Source organism: Gambusia affinis, linkage group LG03 (genome assembly GCF_019740435.1).
Source record: "Gambusia affinis linkage group LG03, SWU_Gaff_1.0, whole genome shotgun sequence".
Taxonomy (NCBI): Eukaryota; Metazoa; Chordata; class Actinopteri; order Cyprinodontiformes; family Poeciliidae; genus Gambusia; species Gambusia affinis.
The window spans coordinates 213,578-236,338 of record NC_057870.1 but is presented as its reverse complement, the minus strand read 5'-3'; the positions used below and the strand labels follow the sequence as shown (position 1 = coordinate 236,338).

Here is a 22,761-nt window from a genome sequence, read left to right as displayed (position 1 = left end):
ATTGTGTCATCATCAAGCTGAATACCTTTTTAACACTTTTTCTACAGTGAGAACGTTTTTGAAATCAAGTAACATTTCACCAATAGAAGTGATCAGAAGTTGGCAAGACTCTGAACGTACCTGATCCTGCACACGCTCCCCTCAGCGGGAGAATAATCCCGGAGAAGCAGGGTTATTGGATCTCAAGGTCACCTTGCATAATTTAAATATTAAGACAATAAAAATGAAGCACAGCTCTGCTCGTCATAGTAACAAGATGGGCAGGGCGAACAGTGAGATGAATGGAAAAGGAGGATCTGAGGGTGCAGCAATGTGAAGGAGGTTCAAAAGATAAGTTGTGAACAATTTTGAAAGTAAAAGGATAAGTATTTTGTAGTTGATGGGGATGGGAAGCCAATGGAGCTGTGGTACAATAGGTGTGATGTGATTGAGAGGGTTGTGTATGATGCGGGCAGCTGAATGTTGGACCAATGGTAGTTTATGGAGGGTTTCCTGTGCTTGGCCAAAAAGAAGAGAATTGGAGTGATCTAAACGAGAGGTGATCAGACTATGAGACAATTTATATTTCCAAGATGGAAGTAGTGGGGGAGGCTGACACAGTAAGCTGGGGAAGATTCCAGTGAAGGATGTGTAGGTTGATGGTGCTGAAGGCCAAGTTGACGGTCACAAATGGATTTACAACCCAAGTCCCTGGGTAGCTGAGGTTGTGCAGGATGTAGTGTACTCCCATCTTTGTTGCTTCATCTACCAATCATATTTCCTGATAAGCCATCTTCAGAGGGAGCTGCATGACACAATCACAGCTTACTTACTTGGGTTGCAGTTTGCCAGTGAAAGGGGCTGGAGATGGGTGAAGGTGCTAACATTGCTTGGATTTGAATCAGTATTTTTTGCAACCAATGAAAGCAAGATTGTAACAAATATATTGGCCAATATCATTTTCACAGTTGTGGCCTTGGAATAAAATTCAGAATCCTCAACATCCAAGACAGAGACAAGATAGAATACAAATGCCTTTGAATCAGAGACCATCAGAAACACTGGTACCTGTATCAATCACACTGACAGAGTTTACATATTTGTTATGTTTCTGCTTTAATAGGAACGTATTATGGTGTTTTTGTTTGTTTTGCAGTAGAATCACACAAAGGGAGTAAAATTAGAACAGAAATTGTATTTTAGGAAGTGTTAAAACTTCCACCCATGTTTGGACATTTCTGAGGTTTAGAATGAACAGCATAATAAAAATCTAAGATGAAGGAGATGTTGGCAGCAACCACAGGTAAAGCCAGTTGTTTCTGCAAACAGCTTACATTTTAGGTTGCAGCTCATTTTATTGCTTTAGGTCTTAAAGCAGCACTACTATGTATTTTTCATCACATAGTGCCATTGTATAGCCCAATTAAGTAACTGTTACCTTCAGTTATTAAAATTGTGTATATACCAAACGTAACTTAAAGGACATTTATGAAGCTCCTGCTCTTTCTGACAGTCTGCCTTCACCATGTCATCACAATAGTAACTGTCTTGGATAGCAGTCATATGTAGGAATGGAATGCCTTCTGCTGAAAATATTAGTCATGAACGAGGAGGCGAGAGCAAGAGATGCGTGTGTGGAAGCAGATCTCTATTTAGCTTGTGCAAGTCTAAATTCCTCTTGTGTGGTTGTTGTTTTTACACACAAGATTTTGGCTTGATTATGCCACCATACAACAGATCCTGGACATTCAATCAGCCACAGGTTAAATAATGGAGGCCCACCACTGGCACATTGTTTGAGTCAGCAGCTAGAGCTAATAGAGCAGGCAGCAATGCTGTCAAGACTGTTGGTTCCCTGCCTCTGTGTCAGCACTGCGTGCTTCCGACACAGGGGGATGGATAGTGGCAGTTTCTTTTATGGGCAACTGCCCAAGACGCCGTGAGCGCCCCCTGCCCCGAAGGTGCCCATCCACCCATAGTGCTTTTCCATCAGCCAGCCTCTAGTCCCGGTCCACTCCGTCCAGATTCATTTTCCACTAGTAAATCCAACGCAGCTCAGCCCGGCTGTTCTCAGACTGCCGTTCCTTCTTCAGGGGTACAAATAGCAGCACCAAGCAGAGTACGACACTTAAACCATTTGATTAACAGCTGAATGCATTCATTGATTGTGGACAACAAACATGCTGTCTGCTATCAGAGATCCTCTCATACAGAGGATTAATAAGAGTTTAATCAGGAGCTGTGGCAGGAACACTTGCAGTAACTTTTGCAGCAGAATGACTGTGATTTAACTGACTTGTTGGCAGCTTGTTGCTCTGAAGAACTGACAGTAATAAAGAAGAGGGAAACAGTGACGCTGTGGTCAGCCCGCTGATGGAGCTGCTGTTTTGTGCTGACAGTGTGAAACACTGGAACTACTAGAATGACAGAATATTTGAGTGGTTTTGAAACCATGAGGTTTTTATAGTGCTGAATACCTTGAAAATTGTACATTTACTACGGTATATATTTATATAAAAAAATTTTTTAGATTTAAAAAAAATTGGCATTGTATAACTAAACTCTGTTGAACTGAATGTATAAGATGATTTTTTTTAAAGGGGACAAGGGGTCTGCATTTTGCTAGCACTTTTGCATTTGACTACAGTATCACCTGCTATCTTTAAAATGCTTTTGATTTTAAAGTTGATTTTTTTTGTTTCTTTTCCAGTAATTCAGTCCCTCATTGCACTGGTGAATGATCCTCAGCCAGAACATCCTCTGAGGGCAGACTTAGCAGAAGAGTACTCAAAGGACCGTAAAAAATTCTTGAAGAATGCTGAAGAGTTTACAAAGAAACACGGAGAAAAGAGGCCCCTGGACTAATACGTGACAAGCACATAGCCGTTTCTTCTTCTCTTCTCCTTTTCTCTGCCCGACAGGTTATCTATCCTATTTGCTGTACCATACCTCTAACCACGTTGCTTGTTCACTCTCTTCCACACTTCCACAACAAATACTGCACCACTCTGCAGGCCTGGAGCTGCCAACATGAGGAGGGGTGTGATAGTGTCATGCATCCGTACCCATCCAGGATTGTCTGTTGATCAGACAGACTCCCTTCTCTCTTCTTTTTCTGTGGAAGATGATGTGGTCTTTTTACTTTTAGTCTAAATGTAAAAGTAATTCTTAGGGGAACATGATGCTCAGAATAAGTCAAGATGAAAAAAATTCAGAGAAATGTATTCTTTTTCTTCCTGTTAAAAACCCTTGATTATAGATCTATAGATTATAGATCTCTTGTATACATTTTTGATGAACTGAAATTTTCATTTTGTTCCAGGAAAACAGTCTTTTTTTAAATGAAATAAATGTGACAAAAGAAAGTTTGAGCTCAAACGTTGAAAGTGTATTTACTGAAATGACAACTTTTCCATTTTTTTAATGTACTCTAAACTTACATCTGTTGTTCTCCCCTATATAGACAGCCATCTGTTGTCAATGCACCTTTGCTACATTACAGGAAACTTTACAAGACAAAGTCTAGTTGGTGATTAATGGGTATTGGTTTTTTCCTTAAGGACATCTCCTTTTTATTGGTGCTTGGTGCATTAGATGGTTTAAATGAAGTACTTCAGTTATTTTAAAGCTGTCATATCTGTGTTTTTTCCTAATTATCTTTTGCTTTTGTTAGAAATCAGTTCTGAAGCTATAAAGTTTGTCTTTCCACCTCAATTCAGCAAATACAGCTTGAATGTTTATGAAAGATGCACAGACAGTGTTTTTACATATCATGAATTACAAAACCTTTCTTAGTTTAAATATTTTAAACTGGGTCATTGGCATAAAATGCAGTAGGAACCTAAGTAAGAAACAAATTAAGGAAATTAAAGCATAATCATCTAGAAATGTAGTTATTTTTCAACGATGGAAGTGCTACAGACATAATATGGAACACATTAAGAAAGGTGTGTAAGAAAGCTCCACAAGCCTCATTCCCCAAGAAATGAGACTTAAGCTGGTGTTCTGCCCAGAAACCAGCTAAAATCTCTCACCATTTAGAAGGCATTTCTCTTGCTATGTGCAAATCACTATCAGCTGGTTCATTATTAACTGTCTATAAAAACTTTTGTAATTACAAAGTGGTGGTAGAGTTAAGTTTTTACAACAGTCCCTTTGCTTTTACTGACTGGAATATATGGTTACAGCTGCATTTCTAAACTTCTGAATGTCTGTCAGCTGCAACAGGCCTCACTGAACATCATTTCACCACAAACCAGCCACAGCCAGATTATTTTGAAGAGTCCAAAATAATTAACCAGAGTTGTTCAAGAGCCCAGCGGCTCTTGTAGATGGCTTCAGAAAGACCTAGAAATGCCATGTGCCATTTTTCCTATTTAAATGAACAATGCACTGATCTGCAATGGCCTTGATGCAGACACTTTTCACAACCCTCCACTGCTGAAGCTTGTTTAAAGTTTCCCTCCAGGTATTTAATTCTTGTGTTTTTAATACTTATTGTCTGTTTCATTCCAAATTCTTACCTTTAATTTAATTTGCTGAGTAAATTTTATTTACTCAGCAAATTCTATTTTTATGTAAATGTATATTTAGCAATTTTGTTACTGTAGACCAGGGGTTAGCAACTTTTTCAATTTAAAGATCCACTTTTGTGATACAAAAAAATACTACAAAATTAAATTTGCCTACAGCAACAAAACAATAGAAATGTTTGATCACAATTGGCATTGTGATCAAAAACATGTCAAATTAGTTTTTAAGAGCCACAGCACATGTGGACCTCAGCAGAGGTATAGACTGACTGTTGATGTGTTCTTCACTGGCAGCTGTTAATTTATTATATACACGGCAACTTTAGCACAGTTAGATCAATGTTTCATTCACTTTACGCCTCTTCAGTGGGTTGAAGACACTGAAGTGGAAGGAACAGGTTGATTAAAAATGACCTGATTATGGAGATGGACTAATATTTTCTGTGATTTAAAGGCACAAAGTCAGTATGTTCTTTCTAACTGGGTTAACCTTTTAATGGTTGGCTAATCGCAAAAGATTGAAATCACCAGAAATAGCAACCTCATGAAGGTATACAAGATATTTGAGGAATATTAAAGCTAATAAAGAAAATTGTCAAGTTGAAATGCTTGGCCACAATAGAGACAAGACACTTTGAAACAGAACAGGTCTTACTCACATGAACCTTAGTTTCAAACTGAAAGCCGAATTTAGCAAGAGAAAACGTGCTAAGCCGTGTTTTTGTATTAAATATGTGAAGTTGGCAGGAAAGGTAAAAATATTACTGGGATGATAATTATGTTACTGGAAGACATTGCTGACAATTCCTAAACTCACAACTAAAATCTTAAAACAACAAATCAAAAAAATACAATTAAAATAAATATCAGTTATTTCAATCCAAATGAAGTCATCAGCTAGTGGATCTAACACCATGTAATGCTGATCAAATGTACAACCGGACCATGGCATAAATGAACTAAGCAGCTTCTTAAGGACCGCCAGTTGCCCCATAAATGCTAATATTTTATCACAGACCACAGATATAGAAATTTAACATTTGTTTATTGAGAATATCAATGCTGCTAAATTGATGTAATGGTTTCAGCATACTTGACTGAAAATATTTAAAATTGTTTAACATTTGAATGCAAGGTTTTCAATAGATGGCAAGTTTACTTTGTAAAGTTCAAAGAACAATCTTCATAGTTAGTTTTGTTTCCATAGCAACAATCTGAATCTGTGAGCTTAATCTTTAAGTTTGAGCTCTCTTTGTTCAGAAATACATTTTGGTAAATTACAATTATCACTGATTACTTTTAAACTCGGCCAGTTAAACGAGGCCCCCTGTCCCAGATTTCTTTAAGCACTTAAATTCTGCTCAAGGCCTCATACAACCTTGGACCGGCCCTGCATGGTGAGCTAGACCTGCTATACCTCATCTATGCTGGATACAAAGGGACAAACGGGAGATTTAATTTATCTGGCTTTAGTAACTCTACCATTTTGTTTCTGTTGAGTTTTTAAATAAGTGCCACAAAAACTGTTTTGATTGCTTGAGCTTTATGGGACAATTTTTTTCTGAACTCTGCACCACAACTCTGATCTGACTATAACAGATCACTTTGTTTTTCCGGTTTGTCCCGATCTAGCTTGTCATCACCTCTTGCACAATGGATCAAACTTGAAGAATTCCGTTGAATCCGTAGAATTCTATTCTCTTTATTAGGTCCTCAAAGGCTGCGACAGACTGGCGACCTGTCCAGGGTGACCCCGCCTCTCGCGTGGAACGTAGCTGGAGAGGAACCAGCAACCCTCCTGACCCCATTAGGGACAAGGGTGAACAGAAAATGGACGGACGGACGGACGGACGGACGGTCGGTCGGTCGGTCGGTCGGTCGGTCGGTCGGTCGGTCCTCAAAGGGCTTTTAATTTACAAGTAAAGATGACAACCAACACATTCACACAAACTTTATCATGAGAATTAATAAAGCAAACCTAAGAATATCTAACTGAGACAAATGTCAAAAATTTAAAACAAATTAATAATACATAAATATGTTCTCTCCGGGTTCTCCGGCTTCCTCCCACAGTCAAAAATCATGATTGTCAGGTTAATTGGTCTCTCTAAATTCTCCTTAGGTGAGAGTGTGTGTGTGTGTGTGTGTGCTTGATTGTTTGTCCTGTTTGTCTGTGTTACCCTGCGATGGACTGGCGACCTGTCCAGAGTATGGCATCATAATCATGCCATACCCTGGACATCTTGTCCTAACATTTTTATACACTGTTTTCAGATAAGCTTTTAAAATATAAGGTCATAATACAGTTGTATTGCTTTCCAATGCTCATTCCACATAACATGTCTTAGGAATTGTTCCCAGACTTCTGAGTATGCTGGCAAAGCGGGCAGCAGCATGTTTGGAAACTCTGAGTAAAGATCCACAATTTCCCATTATTTATTTGTAGAACATCAAGTTTATTTTAAAATTCATGTGGAAATAGGCTAGAAAAAATAAGACCTCACAAGGAAAATAATGCCAACTTATAGAAAGGCCAACTGCACACTTAAGTAACACACTTAAGTACAGTTGCTATTTAATTATTGGATCCAGTGCAATCAAATAAGGCAATCTCAAGTACAAAGAAAAGAATGTCGGTCATGTAGGGAGTTTTTTCTAGCAGAGTATTATAAAACATAACTGCTGGCACTACTATTTTATTTTTTTTCAATGCTCTTTGATTCTTCTACACACTTCTCCTTCAACACACTTGAAGTCGAAGATTGAAGGTATTGTAGAGGCAGGCAATAATCTAATTAATTCCAAAGACAGATAAGGACCAAATGGAATCCAGTTCATAACACCAGATAGCATTACTATCTGGTGTTATGAATTTAGATTACAAGCTCTTTGCATCCATAGCTAACCAAACTAATGTCCCTACAAAGAGGCTGTTTGCAGGGATGTATATTTATGGGGTTGACTGTTCAACTAAAAGGACAAATATAAAATTGGATAGGATAAAATAGTCAGTCTACAAAACTGACTTCATGGGCTGCTGAACATATAAAGAAGAAAACATACATCTTTAGCAGAAAGAATGCATTTTTTGTTAATCTATCTGCATTCCAGTCCTGTAGGGGGCGGCAATGGACCTTACAGCTTGCTTACGCCATGAAATAGAAAAAGAGGAAGAAGGCTCTGCTTTTAGAAGATGTAAAGCCGCATGCTCCGTCTCCCAGAAGAGCTACGGCTTATTTCATTTCAACCTTACTGGTTGAAAGGTAGAAATTCTTTGAAGACTCATTTGCCCCTGAAAGAACATCTGGAACTGTTCTCTATCATAATTTCCTCTGCACTCAAAGCTACGACCAAAGATGAAAAAGTTTTCCTTGGAAGATAAAGTAAGTGTTTGAATAAGATGGCACACATCCCTTCTGTTAGTGTCTGCTGCGTTTAAACACAGGTTAGCCTTCACTGAATCAGGGCTGGAAACGTTCATTTTAGTTTCGAACCATATTTATTACCTACTAATAATTTATTGTAGATTTACCATTCTAAAACAGTAGAATTATTCATTTTATTATCAATGTATCCGGCTATGAATTTGTAAATACATCCCATCACCATCCTTGAACGGTTTAAAATAGTTTAATTTTAAACAATTAAATAAATTATTTTAAAATGGTTTACATTGAGACATATTTACATTTGTCTCAATGAAAATTTAACATTTACATTGAGACAAATGGCCAAATATGATCCCAAAACTCAATTCTATTTTCTCTGAATTTTAACATCTTTCATAGAAAGAAAATGTAATTATTTTTCATAAAATTTGAAGCAGTCCTTAAGCATTAGTGGCAGCAAAATCACGGGTGGCTCTTTGCTCATAATCATAGGCTATTCTGTCTCTCATGAATATGTTTTCTTTTACAGTGGGAATTCCCAGTTTAGTATTTTTGTATGTTTTTAGTTTTTTTGGACTCTAAAAGCAGTTTAGTTTAACTCATCACACATCTTGGTTAATGTAATTTCAACATGTTGAAATGGCCCAGAAGACTAAAAGTTTGGACACACCTTCTAATTAAGTTCAATTAGAAAGTGTGTCCAAACCTTTGGTCTGTACTGTATGTCTAAGTCAGACATAGTATTTCCAGGTAACCTGTAGATGTGCATGCTATGGCACACACTAGCAGTCGTTCACATAAATCACAGGTGTCAAACTCCAGTCCTCGAGGGCCGCTGTCCTGCAGTTTTTAGATGTGCCACAGGTACAAAACACTGGAATGAAATGGCTGAATCACCTCCTCCTTGTGTAGATCAGTTCTCCAGTGTATTTTAAATGACCTAATTATTCTATTTAGGTGTGGTGCAGCAGAGGCACATCTAAAAGTTGGAGGACACCGGCCCTTGAGGACTGGAGTTTGACACCCCTGAATAGTGAATCATTTTCGGTGATGACGATGACACAGTTGGTAGCCCTTTTCATTGCAGGATGAAGGTCTTTCTTTGATGTTTGCCTGTTCTGTTCTTTGATGTGTTCCCTCTCTAACCAATTGGACCAATTAACTGGAAGCCGGTTAATTGGTCTCTCTAAATAGTCCTTGTATGTGAAAGTGTGTGTGCATGACTGTCCTGTCTGTCTCTGTGTTGCCCTGCGATGGATTGGCGACCTGTCTCTGGTGTACCCCTCCTTGGGCCCGATGTCGCCCCCCTGCAGAGATAAACATGTTCAGATAATGAATGGATAGGGTGGATTTAAAGATGATACCGTAAAATAGTCTCTCCATCAAATGTATTTATCAATTTATTTTCTATACCTGTTTATTGACTGTTGACTTGAAATGTGGTTATAGATAATGTGTAGGAAGACTTGGGTAAAAGTCATCTGACATTTCTTAATAACAATAGATAAACCGAAGTAGATTCATGTCAGTATAGATAATCTGATTTCTGAGGTGTTCTTGATTGTAACATAAATTTTCATGTGTTGCTCACAGACAAAGTCACAAGTATAGGTAAAAGTATAATACTCCTTCAATAGTATTAAAGCAGTACACAGAAAAGTAAATTTGCTTTTATTTCAAATAGTTCTGTCAAAATAACTATCTGAATTGGCACATAGACAGAGTAAATCCTCAGCACACGTCTGTCTCCCTCTGCATTCTTTTTAACAGGAGTGTCTGCTAACCTAGACAAACATTAATCTCACATCTGATATCTGTTTTTGATTATTAAATTGACAAGGCATTGTCTTTGCTGCTCCATATAACCAAGTGGCAAAATGATTGTAGCATAAATCTGCTTTTTTACTCAAATAATCAGAAAAATTAAACTTAGTTGAAAACTAGAATAACTAGATTTAGTTTTTTGTCTGTATGCATCACTGTTATCAGTCCTGATAATAGCTTAAAAGAAGTACAATAATTGTGGATATGTATATGTTGTTATAAAACATAACCGATGAAACTGTCAAATGTTTGAGAAAGACCTTGATATTATGATGGAGTTGAACCGAAATTTTATGTTTTTAAAATTTCTAAATTCAATTTTCACCACAAATGTGTAAATATTACAGTGGAAATATTATTTTGGTTTTATTGTAAAACTTGCCCGTTGTAAGTATTGTTTATTAGCCCAGGGGCTCCCAAAGTGTGGGGCGCGCCCCCTAGGGGGGGTGCAGTGCTATTGCAGAGGGAGGGAGCGCAGGAAGCGAAATGGATGAATGAAAAAAAACAAACAGTTACACAAAAGTGTTTCACTGTAAAGTCGGTTTGTAGTTTGTTTTGTTGCAACCTGAAGTGTGAAATGAACTTCAGTGGAGTTTGAAAACAAAACATGTGTAAAGGTTTATGTCTGGTTGAACCATGTGTGCCCAGTTGATTTATTTACTTATTTTTCTTTTTGGGGGGGTATTTTATTGTAATCCATAGGGGGGCTCAGAAAATCTTTGGAAACCATTGTATTAGTATAAGATAAGTATTTGTATGCATTACGATATGTTTTTTTTTACCAATGGATATTAGAATATATCCTTTGGGTACAAAATTCAAGAGTGTATTATTATTATTATTATTTTTTTTGTTCCCCACCAGAGGGTCTTTTTGTGGCTCTAGTGTCCCTTATACCACAGTAGGCTGACAGGAAGGGGGTAAGGAGAGGGGGGGAAACATGCGGCAAATGTCGTCGGGTCCAGGAATCGAACCCGCGACGGCCCGTCGAGGACTGAGGGCCTCCAAACGTGGGGCGCGCTAACCTCTACGCCACCGGAGCACACCCCTCAAGAGTGTATTTTATCAATATTGTTGATAAAATTAAATTAGTGTGAGGATGCAAATTTGGGGATGCACATTAGGCCTTAATTCCCACTCTTTAAATTCTTCTTCTTGAATTTTAGGTAAATAACTGGGTGGATCCATCCTTCTCTGATACATCTGACAAGAGCAAGGACAAACAAATTTGGCGCTTTCAATCTGAAGAGAGAACATCTAGAGAATGGAAAGAAGACCGCAATGGTTCTCTTTGGATGATGAAATCAAATGAAAGAGGTCCAGATGAACCATGGGTTGACAAGTATTCACCTTGTTCACAGGTAAACTTCAGCACTGGGGGCAATGACAAGTGGGTGCACTGCTTTAATGTGATAAAAACTGATTTTCCCCAAGAAAACTTGCTAAGCCCAGTGATCGGGGCGCCGACACAGTCCACTGTTTGTATTAAAAGATGTTAAGTTGACAGGAAATGCAAAGATATTACTGGGTAAATGTATGGTATGGTAAAAAATCACCAGTGAAACTATTTAAACCCACAACAGAATCTTAAAAACATCAAATCAAAAAACACAATTAAAATAAATATCAATTATTTGCACTTCCATTTAATCCAAATTAAGTCAGCAGCTCCATCAGGCCCCCCAGGGATTCAGGGGCCCCATAAATGGTAATATTTTACACCAGACCACAGATACATAAATGTAACATTTATTTATTGAGATGATCAATGCTGCTAAATTTGATTTGATAGTTTCAGGATACATAAAAGATTTAAAATTATTTAATATTTAAATGTAAGACTTAAAGGATCTGGCAAGTTTGCTCTGTAAAAGTTCAAAGAACAATATTTGTTGTTGGATTGTTTTGTTACCATAGCGACAATCAGATAGTCTGAGTTTAATCTTTGAGTTTGAGGCCTCATACAGACTTGAACCAGCCCTGTATGATCAGTTAAATCCGCTGCACTGCGCAGAGATGAGCTACAAAAAGAGGTTAATTTAATGCTGTTAATGTGACTTTAGTAGCTCTTCTATTTTGTGTCTGTTGAGTTTTTAATAAGCTTCACAGAAACTTTATTGGTTGCTCAAGTTTGTGGAATGAGTTTTTCTGATTGTCGTGCTAAGGAAGCGGCTGTCGCGGGTTCGACTCCCGGCCCCGACGTTATTTACCGCATGTCTTCTCTTCTCTCCCTCCCCCTTTCCTGTCAACCTACTTTCATATAAGGGACACTAGAGCCCACAAAAGACCCCCTGGAGGGGTAAAAGAAAAAAATAAACAACAGACATGTTTTTTGTTTTGTTTTGGATTATTAAACTTGGCTTTGCAGGGGGTCTAGTAAAGCATGGCAGGCTGCCAGGTTTATAATCCACTGGGGGAAACCCTGCTGAAAACTTATTTTATTGTTGTTGCACAAAGACGACGGTGATATTGGCAACAAAATGTCATTGAGATAGCTAGATAGATTGAAACTTTATTAATCCTTTTGGTATGTTTCCTTAGGGTACTTGGAATTTACATCTCCCACACAGCACTCTTAGGTATACATCAAATATATAAGATATATAAATATATATATCTTATAGTCTCTCTGTTGTCCCCCAACTCCAATGAGGAGTTGAAGAGTTTAATTGCATGAGGGACAAAGGAGTTCTTCAGTCTGTTAGTCCTGCACTTTGGAAGAAGCAGTCTCCCACTGAACCCACTTTCACGACTATCCAAATGACAGGAAAGCCAGTCATGTAATGGCTGGTGTTGTCCATATTAGCCAGGAGTTTCTGCAGTGGGCAACAGCCTTGTATGCATCCTTTTACATTAATGGGCAGTTGGCAACCTGGTGAAAAGCAGCCAGAGTGGAATCCAGGGTAACGTGATTCAAGTCTTGCTGTTCGTGATGCGTCCCATTACTGCTGTGTCATCGGCAAACTTCACTATATGACAGCTGGGGTGTTTTGCTCAGCAAATTCTGCAGGATGCACCATAAATGTTAGTGAGCTCACAGTCCAGAGTGTTGTCTCCCTGTGTGGGAAAGGAGAAAGCTAGGCCAATGCTGAACTATTAACATGTCTAGTGTATTTATGAGATTATGTTCAGTATGCTCCTGGAATAATTCAGCACAAACATCATAAATGAGAAATTAAATGTCTCTCTTATAACATAGCTTTGTCTTTGTACAGGGTGAACTTGCTGTCCACAAAAAGAAGACTGAGGAAGTTGAGAAATGGATGAGAACCCACACAAAAGCAACAAAGGTAACTAAAATGATATGTAATATTAAGGATAACAAGATAGTGAATATATGTTCATCAGCTGCAGCACAGACACAAAGCCATGCACTGGGCAGTGTGTGTGAGATGGAAACACACGCACCACATGGAATTCTTTGTTCACAAAGATATCTCATTCTCATGAAATGCTCAACACCCACCTGAAAGCACAACTGCAGGTTATATTTGCGGTTGTGTCATATTTGTTATATCAGGCTCTGATGCATTCAACAATTTCAAACTCGGATACAGTTAAAGTAAGTAAGAAGTTTATTTGCAGTAGCAGGAACAGGCAGGACAACTGAAGGTAGGAGATGAGGACCAGAAAGTGTTTGCACTGATGGAGAAAAAGGTGAGTGAATAAATAAGGCGACTGGGTGGGAGATTAATAAGTGGGAGCAAAGGAGGTGGATCTTACTGTTGGCCAAGGTGAGGGAAATCCAAGGAGGGTCTTCTATCCCCTGAGACTAAGGCTGTGAGCGGGGGAGCGATATGAGGATGGTGTTCTCTGAATGATGTCTTCATGCATGAGGGAGAGTGGAGGGTAGCAGACTGGTGAGCAGGTGGTCAAGGATCCGGAGCAGAAGAATCAGGATGGTGACCAGGGAGCGAAGGAGGCCAGATCAAGATGGGCCAGGAGTAGAATTTGACAAAACAAGACCAGGGAGAACCAGCATTGGTTCTGACAGATATCAGGCCGAGAGCAAGGAATTTGGAGTACACAATAGGAATGAGAAATCACACAATCAATCAGTCAATCAGTCAAATATTTTTGTATAGCATATTTCAGCAACAAGACATTTCAAAGTTCTTTACATCATAAAAATACAAAATCATAGAACACAATCAAATATTGAAATGTTACATTTTATCAAATGCCATCATTACACATCAGATTATTGATTGTTTCATTGATTATGTTTGAAAAGCAACTCTAAACAGTTGGGTTTTCAGTCCAGATCTAAAGGAAGTCAGTGTTTCAGCTGTTTTACAGTTTTCTGGAAGTTTGTTCCAGATTTGTGGTGCATAGAAGCTGAATGCTGCTTGTCCATGTTTGGTTCTGGTTCTGGGGATGCAGAGCAGAACCAGAACCAGAAGAGCTGAGAGTTCTGGAAGGTTGATACAACAGCAGCAGATCTTTAATGTATTGTCAACGTGGATGTTGAAATCTCCCACAATTATTACTATAAAATTATTTTAGAATTATTTTGTCAGAAACATAACATCAGTATTATACTCAGTGATAAAGTCATTTACTAAAAGACCTTTAGCTGATAATAATCTTACGTTTCAAAAAGCCAGTTTAAGTGACTTGGTGGCAGATAGCTCCTGAATTTTCAGTTGCTTTAGACAAGAGATGAGACTGAGGCTTGAATTGAGACAGCTATATTTTGTATTTCTGTTTTTTGCAATTCTTCTTATAGTGATACAGGTACTGTCCTGTTTTGCAGTGCTGGGGGGCCAGACACATTCTGGAGGAAAACAAAATGTCTGGACCTGGTTTCAGACCTTAGAAATGCAGAGTAGTGGAGGAGTGGACTCTGGGGAGTCAGAGCCTGGTGGCTTAAATGGCTGATTCCATTTACTGCCTCATCCCTGACAATGAGCACTTTGGGCATATCTTTTGTTTTCCTGGTTGTCACTTGGGGGGGTGGATGTATTGATCTTGCTCCATACCTGTTGTTGATGTTTGACAGCAATATTTCCCAGAGAGGTTCCTGCTGAATTGCAGAAAATCTGTTTTTCAGTGGGATTCCCACGGAGTCAGAATGTGTTGAGGCTTGTGCTGTCACTTTGTCCTTGGAAGTGAGTCGGTAGTTCCAGCTGCTTGTTTATCTTTCTTTAGTGGAGCAGGTATTGAAGTCGAATGTGGGTTTTGGCTCACAGCTGATTCATCTAGGTGAGACGTCCTCCCTGTTAGTCGCCTTCAAATGGGAGACTTTTTTCCGGCTTAGTTCCACGATTCTTCCTTGATTTGAGGAAGAGTTGCTTTACTTTCAGAGGCAGGATTTATCTAAAAGTTCACCTCCAGCCGTTGAATCTTCATTTCTATTGACTGAAGTTGTCATATAATACTGACCTGGTCATTGTTTTGAGTCATTTGTAGAGTTGAACCTGGGTTGACCTCTGAATATTGGGGCTAATGTCCCCGGGGTCGGCCAGAGGCAGCTTCCCCTGATTCAGCTTGGAAATGGAAAAAGTAGAGTTAAAGTTCAAAGTAAAAAAATCCCATAGTCCTTCAGTTGGAAGTAATCCAGTTATGATGTCATCGACAATGTAAGTACAATTATAAAAACTGTGACTTTAAAATAACTCGTAGGCAAAGTTATTTGTAAGGACTAGAGAGAGCAGGATGAGCTGTTCCTCCTAGTGATGGTCTATCTGAAGCCCCGCTTAGAGGCTTGTGTCGTCTTGTTGAAAACCACGTGACTGGCAACAAACGAGGCCTCGCATTGCATGGGTCACGTGACTGCTTCATTTTGCGTGTCGGTTTTCAAAATAAGAGCGTGATGAGCCGCTGCTTGATCGCATCAGAGGAGTATTTGTCTTCAGCAGTGGCCGTAATAAAAGGAACCTTTTATAGTTCATGTGTATTAATGATTTTGATGAAAGCACTCATCAAAATGTAATGTTTGTTACCAGTTTTCTCAATGGTTAATTATGGCATATTTTGTGACTTTATATTTGTGTTTTTATTATGTAAAACATTTTGACACTGCATTGCTGCTGAAATGTGCTACACAAATAAACTTGATTGAAAAGGAGCCAGCAAGAAGAAAAAAAATCTGACATCAGGGAATACTTGAGATAATTCACTCACAAGATTCTTAAATAACAATAATTAAACTTTTCACCTCCAAAATTCTCACCTTCTTGAAATTTCCACTATTTCTTTGTTGTGCAAAAATATATCAGTCTTGCACAACAGAAACAGACTTAAAGCTGTTGGAAAAGTAAAATCCTGGCTTATGAGTAAAAATATAAAGAATCAGATCAGAGAGCCAATAGAAATCCAAGAAAAAGAACTTTTGAAGAATTTTACATTTTCATGAGGCAAATCAAAACTCAAAGAATACTGTCTGCCCCAACAAGCACTGCACTCTGAGTACACTAAAACAAATGTCTATTGTCAAATCAGTCAATGACAGAAGAAAACAGCCAGTAACAGTCAACATATACCAGGATTGGCTACAAATAATTTTAATAACTAAAAAAGATTAGTTCAATAGGATTTAATTGACTCTCCTGTTACTAAACGTGAGTTTGACAAAAACTTTGAGATAATATTGAATTTACTAATTGTTTTTAAATATGTCTGTCTGAGTGACAGGCTGTCACAGTTTCAACAGCAGATGTCACTAGTGACAAATGAATGAAGCATCAAGTGATGCTCCATGCTTCATGAACTTTTGGGCAAAGCAATGGGCCGGGAAGCTTCATTGCTTCATGAGGCTTCATTTGGCCATCACTAGTTCCTCCTTCAGCTGACAGAGGATGCAGTTGAATCCGCCACAGGAATCCAGGTGATATTTATAGGCACCTCCTGATTAGTCTGATGACCTGCAGCTGGAGATACACCTGCCTGAATCACCCTGTAAGAGAAAAGGTAGGACACACACAGCACTCGGCTCAGTGGATATGACAGGTTCACAGTGAGCTGCACAAGCAGAGCAAACACCGTGGCTTTTAAACTTAACTTCTACTTTAAGATTTCTCAAAAAAACAGGAGTCCCCAGAGGGGGTTGATTATAAATGCCAATACAGATGAGCTACATGTCCAGTTTGAGTGACAGGAGGTGTGTGCCGAGGTAAACTTCAGAGACTCAGCCATGGCAGTGCAATAGGCAACTAACGTGTAGAGATGCTGATGGTGTGATTGGTGTGTTCTCCTGACTTTGTGCCCTGTTCAGTACATCAAGTAAAAGACCCCATATTTCAGGAACAATTCTGAACACCTAGACTGGCGGGGGTGCAAGTAAAGCCTGACGACCCGCCATGCTTATAATGCACTTTGGGACGTCTTCCTTCATATGGGACAGAGGGCTAACCTCTGGGCCTTCAGCTTTCTTCAGCTTGCAGTGGCTTGCTTCTTTTAAATTTTTACAATAATAAACATAGAGATGTTTATGGGGAATACTACAGTTTAGTTGGAAGCTTTGTGCATTTCTATAAATATTACTATTTTTTGTGTTCCAGGGTGGTATTTTGATACTGACAGGACCATCGGGCTCTGGAAAAACTGCGACGGTCCGAGTTCTGTCTGCAAAGTTAGGTGTCAGAGTTCAGGAATGGACTAACCCTGCAAGTGCCGAACCGTACTTGAGCAGTTTGTCTGGTGAGGAATAAGCACACAGTTTTGAGACGAATAAGAAGGATTTGATTGTTCTACTGAAATAAGATTTTGTCTATTGAGAAGGGCTTAGTCATTTCTCTCTATAAAAGAAAATAATGAAATTAGTCTTATCAATTAGATATGTCTTTAAAAGATATTTCTCTTACACCATTTTATATCATTTTATATATTTATTGCATTCTTTATGAACCAAACATTTTGGTTGAATAAATCTTTTTTAAATCTCTGCCAGATGTATAAATAAATATGTTCTTAACTATCTAAGTTACACATTTTTCTGACTGATGACTTTGTTCTGAGTGCCATGCTCTGGTTCTGCTTTGGCTCTTTGTCTCTGCAGCCACTTGATTTTTTTGTGTTCAATACTTTATTAATACTTTATTGAATAACAGCTCCTTGTAGTGGAGGGTTTTCAATGAAGCACAGATGGTTTACTTAATAAATATGGCAATCTGAATGACTGCAGTACTTGCGCATTAATGCTTTTACATAATATTTATGAAGCAAGTGCTGATCTTTTAATCCACTCATTGGTGGTTTACAGATAAGACAATGCTAGTATATCAAGGTGGTCTTTAAAAAAGCACACAGAGTTTGAACCCGTCTTTTGGGAATGGTTCTACTCTGCCTGCAAAATGCTCAACACAACAAGGACTCTTGTAACCCAGCTTAGGGTATATACTGTAGTACAGTACAGTCTGGCTTATAATACTTTTTGGGAAACCCTGATGGACCAAACCCTGATGGACCAAACCCTGATGGACCAAACCCTGATGGACCAAACCCTGATGGACCAAACCCTGATGGACCAAACCCTGATGGACCAAACCCTGATGGACCAAACCCTGATGGACCAAACCCTGATGGACCAAACCCTGATGGACCAAACCCTGCCCTTTTCCTCCAGCTGTTGAGCCGTTTGAAAGCTAGTGTTCCCTTTGTTAGGAGCTTTTCATCTCTCATAACTAGTTTCGATCCTGAGCATCTAACACACTGGACTAGTCTAAAAAGATTTCGAAAAGACTTGGAGTACCACTTCACAAAATGGTTTCAGTAGATTTTCCCAAAGCCTCAGAGCCACCACCTGAAAATATGGCAGTAGGTAAAAGGTTTTCACTACTTTGTATGAGAGCTTTTCAGTAGTGAATATGAACCATTTTCACTGCTTTGCAAATCTGTATAACCTACTGATTTGCCTTTCAGTATGTTATATGAAAGCCAAATCTTTTCAGTAGTTCAGTAGTTTTTCAGTAGTTTTCAGCAGTCTTTGTGCAAGGCTTTCAGGGTATATGAAGAAGTTTGATTTCTTGCGTATATGGCTGCTAATTCTAAATAATATCTGTGGTAGCATGCTTTTGCTTTGTACTGTGATGCTGGTTCTAAGAACAGTTTATCTTTCTCCTGCAGAATGGAGATCACAAGGCTTGTCTTACAGCTCTCAGTTGGCACAATTTCAGGAGTTTCTTCTGAGAGTTAACAAGTACAAATGCCTGAAAATGAAAGGTGAAAGAGGTGCTGCAGAGAAAAAGCTCATCCTGGTGGAGGTATGTACAGTATCTTCAACTTGCTTCAGGTTGTCTGTTTCTACATTTTTTTACTGTTCTATGACACGGTGCGAGATTCTGAAAGTAGGTGTTAGGCAAACTTTAACAATGACAATAATTTCAAAGTAAAATCACTCAATGCTTTCATAACCAGAGCGCCCAGGACTGTTCTTTTTAGTAGTAATTCACTCTTATATTGTTTTTAAAAAATTACTGTTATTAATTGCAAATAATATTTACGGCAAGATATATGTTGGGGGGAAAAAATAAGTAAATAAATAAGAAAAAGAGAGAGAAAATTGTAATTGCTCTCATGGTGCCAAAATGTCCAAAAATAGCACATTTGGAATTGTATCAACCAATACCTTTCTTAAATGTCTATGCTTAATTTTTTTTGGAATGAAATTTGGTCCAGTAATTGGTCAGAACCTGTATTGTGAATTGCTAGAGTTTCTGGGTTTCCACTGCATGCTTTTAATGAAAATCCATATTGTCGTAAGGGGAATATCGGGGCAAAATATTTTAAATTGTGCCACATGACCTAGGCTTTAGCGAGCACATCAACATGCAGAAGACTTGTCTGACTGTTCACCTTGCTAAGTAGCTACATTAGAATTTTATTTTACTTTTTCTACCCCATAAACTTGCACAATATTTTCAAATGGACCCTCATTATTAAATCAAATTAAAAAATAAACATAGATTAATTAATTTTCTATTGTATCAGTTAGCCTCAATTTACATATACACAGTAGTGCTGTTTCTCACCTATAATTCTATATCTTGAGATTGACCTCCTTATGTTTCCTTTTAAATTCTATTCAATTTTGACTTTGCTTTAACTCTTTTAACTTACTCCATGATTTTACACCATGAATGGAAATACAAAATCTCTTTCTTGTTGCGTGTATATTATGGATAATTATGTTTGAGTTAGCACTCAAGTTATATCCTACTTCTCTTTCAAAAAGCATGCTCTGTATGTTCTCAGGTAGCAGTTTATTTGATGTCTTAAACATAATTTGAGCAATTTTAAATTCCACCAAATCTTCAAATTTAAGAATTCTAGATTTTAAGAATAATGGGTTTGTGTGCTCATAATAACTAACATTATGGATGATTCCAGTGGCTCGTTCCTGAAGGGTGTTTAGTGGTTATAAAGAGCTTTTGTAATTAATTCCCCACACTTCTGAACAATATGTTAAATATGGCAAAATCAGAGCACTGTTAGTGAAGGTGAGGTTCTTAGTAGGAAGGAGTGATGGACCCTAAGTTATGATTCTGTCTAAGGCCCCATATTACCTTGGGCCGGCCCTGCATGAAGAGTGAGTCGCTGCCTGTGTATGTCTGTGCTGGAATCTTCCTGGAGTGTCCTGGTAGGCCCTATGCCGATGCTTTTGGGACATCTTGATTCATTTAATTGTGGGATGTTTGGCTTTCTCTGCAAATTGTTGGTACAGTAGTTTTGCTGATGTTTGTGTGATATTTTGTGAGCTCCAAATGCTATAAGCCAAATCTTTTCATTTGCAGTAGCTTCTATTCACAGCTGCTCAGCTCAAGTCCAGAACCCGTCAGCAGCGGTGTGAACTGCCTGGTTAGGTTAAGGTGAAGCAGAGAGAAACAGTGAGACGGTGGTACCAGGCGGTACCGGGGCTTTGAGGGGCGTTGTGGTGACAGACGCGGTACCGTTTCTCCATATCAGGATATCTGATTCTGACCCACAGCGATGGGACCGACTCAGGCTGCCTGCAGCAAACTGGGCATTTAGTCCAGCGCTGGGGCAGCCTGATAAAATTAAAGTCAGAAGTTTTCTCTACAGCCAAATCATCTGTGTTGTGGGGCTGATAGAGAGCTTTCCCGCTATTATAAGGACAATTACAAAAATAAATAGTAACTTCAACATCAGACCTACGGTTTTATTCACAAGCAAGTGTATGTTTTAAAAAAAAATATGTTCTTGCCCATAATTTGATAATTAGAGGGTGCAGTTCTGCCCCCTCCTCCTCCTCACCATGGCCCCAGTGTCTGAACAACATTGAGCCAGAGAAACTGAGAATCCTCAGTCATTTTTAGACTGAAAGCAGCCAGACTGATTTATTTAGCTAAATTGTTATATTTAGCTAAATATTACTGTTGAGGTCCACAAGCAGGCTTCCTGCCTGTCTATTTATTTAGATAAATAAATAGGAAAATACCCTAATTATGGTAAAAAAAAAAAAAAAAAAAAAAAGGGTAATGGACATTAAGGATTAAAGGGGCAGGGGCTCCTCCCACCACACTTTGCTTATGTCATTTATATACAAATTAAATCAAACTGGTCCCAGTTCTGGCCCTTGAGGTTCCCCACACACAATCTCCAGACAATCAGATTCAATTTCTCCCATCTTCACAAATTGTTTCCTGCTCTTTAAATAAATCCTCATCCAGTTCAAAATTCCTCCCCGAATTCCATAAGTCAGTTACAACTAGTGATGTTGACCGATTTGCTCTGAATCCATATTGATCACTGTTGAGTCGTGCATGTTTGTCTATTTTTAGTCTCTTAAAAAGGTTTTCTACAATTTTAGAGAATTGAGGGAGAAGAGAAACAGGCCTTTAATTTGTGAAGAGGTGATTATTGCCAGTTTTATACATTGGTTTGATCTTTGCTATTTTCATTTTGTTGGGAAATTGTCCCGTTTGGAATAATAAATTACAAATGTAAGTTAATGGTTTAGAGATCCCCTCAGTTACCCTTTTCGTTGTTTTCATGTCTAGATCATCACTGTCAGTAGATGCTTTACTTTTATATTTATTCATAATATCAGTGATTTTGTTGTATGGAGTTAAGATAGATTGAACTTGTATTATTCTCAACATAATTTAGATGAACGGCTGTTTTTATCTCAGGTGTTTTTTCTAAGTGAGGTCCCATATTCACAAAATAACTATTGAATTTATTTGCAACATTTTTCATATTGGTAATATTCTGGTCATTATCTAAAAAATACTGTGGATAATTGTTACTGTTGGAAGTTTTCCTGATAACACTATTTAAAATATTCCATGTCGCCTTAGTATTATTTTTATTACTAACCAATAATTTATAATAATAATTCTTTGTACATGACTTCATAATATTAGTTAACGTATTTTTATCTTGTTTATATTTATTTTCTGATTCAGTAGTTCTGTGTTTTATAAATTCCCTAAAAAGTTTATCTTTTTACATGCATTTTGTAATCTGCTGCTCATTTTTTGCCTGCTTTTCCCCTATGTACTGGACAGTTTTTATCTTATAATAATCTAAATATTTTTTTTAAATTCCTCATATCCTGAATTTATATAGTTCTCTAAATTAATCCCCAGTCATATGCGAGTAAATCAGCTTATAGTACTTTCAATCAATCTTTTGACTTAACCCATCTACTGTGATCTGATGTTTTGATCTGTTTTTTGTGGTTACAACCATAGACTGTAAAAACTGGTAAACAATCAGTTATGTCTATAAATGCAACTCATAAAGATATTATTCTTTTTTTCCATGAGTATTTCTGCAGTCACACATTCAAAAATGTTATCCATGACAGTTGACATTGTTTCTATCATCTTATAATTAATATTCCATCCATCCATCCATTTTCTGTTCACACTTGTACCTTAGTGGGGTCAGGAGGGTTGCTGGTTCCTCTCCAGCTACGTTCCGGGTGAGAGGCGGGTCACAGGGTCACCCTGGACAGGTCGCCAGTCTGTCACAGGGCAACACAGAGACACACAGGACACACAACCATTCACACACACACTCACACCTAGTGAAAATTTAGAGAGACCAATTAACCTGACAGTCATGTTTTT

At 38.2% G+C, this 22,761-nt stretch overlaps 2 protein-coding genes across 4 annotated transcripts in view; both read left to right on the top strand.

Annotated features, from left to right (window-relative positions):
• Positions 1–3,350, top strand: part of ube2l3b (ubiquitin-conjugating enzyme E2L 3b) — a 34,001-nt gene extending 30,651 nt beyond the window's left edge. The window contains exon 4 of the mRNA XM_044111192.1: positions 2,690–3,350. Coding sequence (XP_043967127.1) covers positions 2,690–2,844 — 155 coding nt within the window. The 3' untranslated portion in view covers positions 2,845–3,350. The remainder of the gene's footprint in view (positions 1–2,689) is intronic.
• A 4,279-nt stretch (positions 3,351–7,629) lies between these two features.
• rad17 (RAD17 checkpoint clamp loader component) overlaps positions 7,630–22,761 on the top strand; it is a 47,429-nt gene continuing 32,297 nt past the window's right edge. The window contains exons 1-5 of one of the 3 annotated variants that reach the window (XM_044111184.1): positions 7,630–7,894; positions 10,891–11,085; positions 12,940–13,014; positions 17,227–17,365; positions 18,791–18,927. In XM_044111184.1, the coding sequence (XP_043967119.1) occupies positions 7,868–7,894; positions 10,891–11,085; positions 12,940–13,014; positions 17,227–17,365; positions 18,791–18,927 (573 nt within the window). In that variant the 5' untranslated portion in view covers positions 7,630–7,867. The remainder of the gene's footprint in view (positions 7,895–10,890; positions 11,086–12,939; positions 13,015–17,226; positions 17,366–18,790; positions 18,928–22,761) is intronic. The other 2 variants (XR_006370148.1, XM_044111183.1) reach the window with 2 other exon arrangements.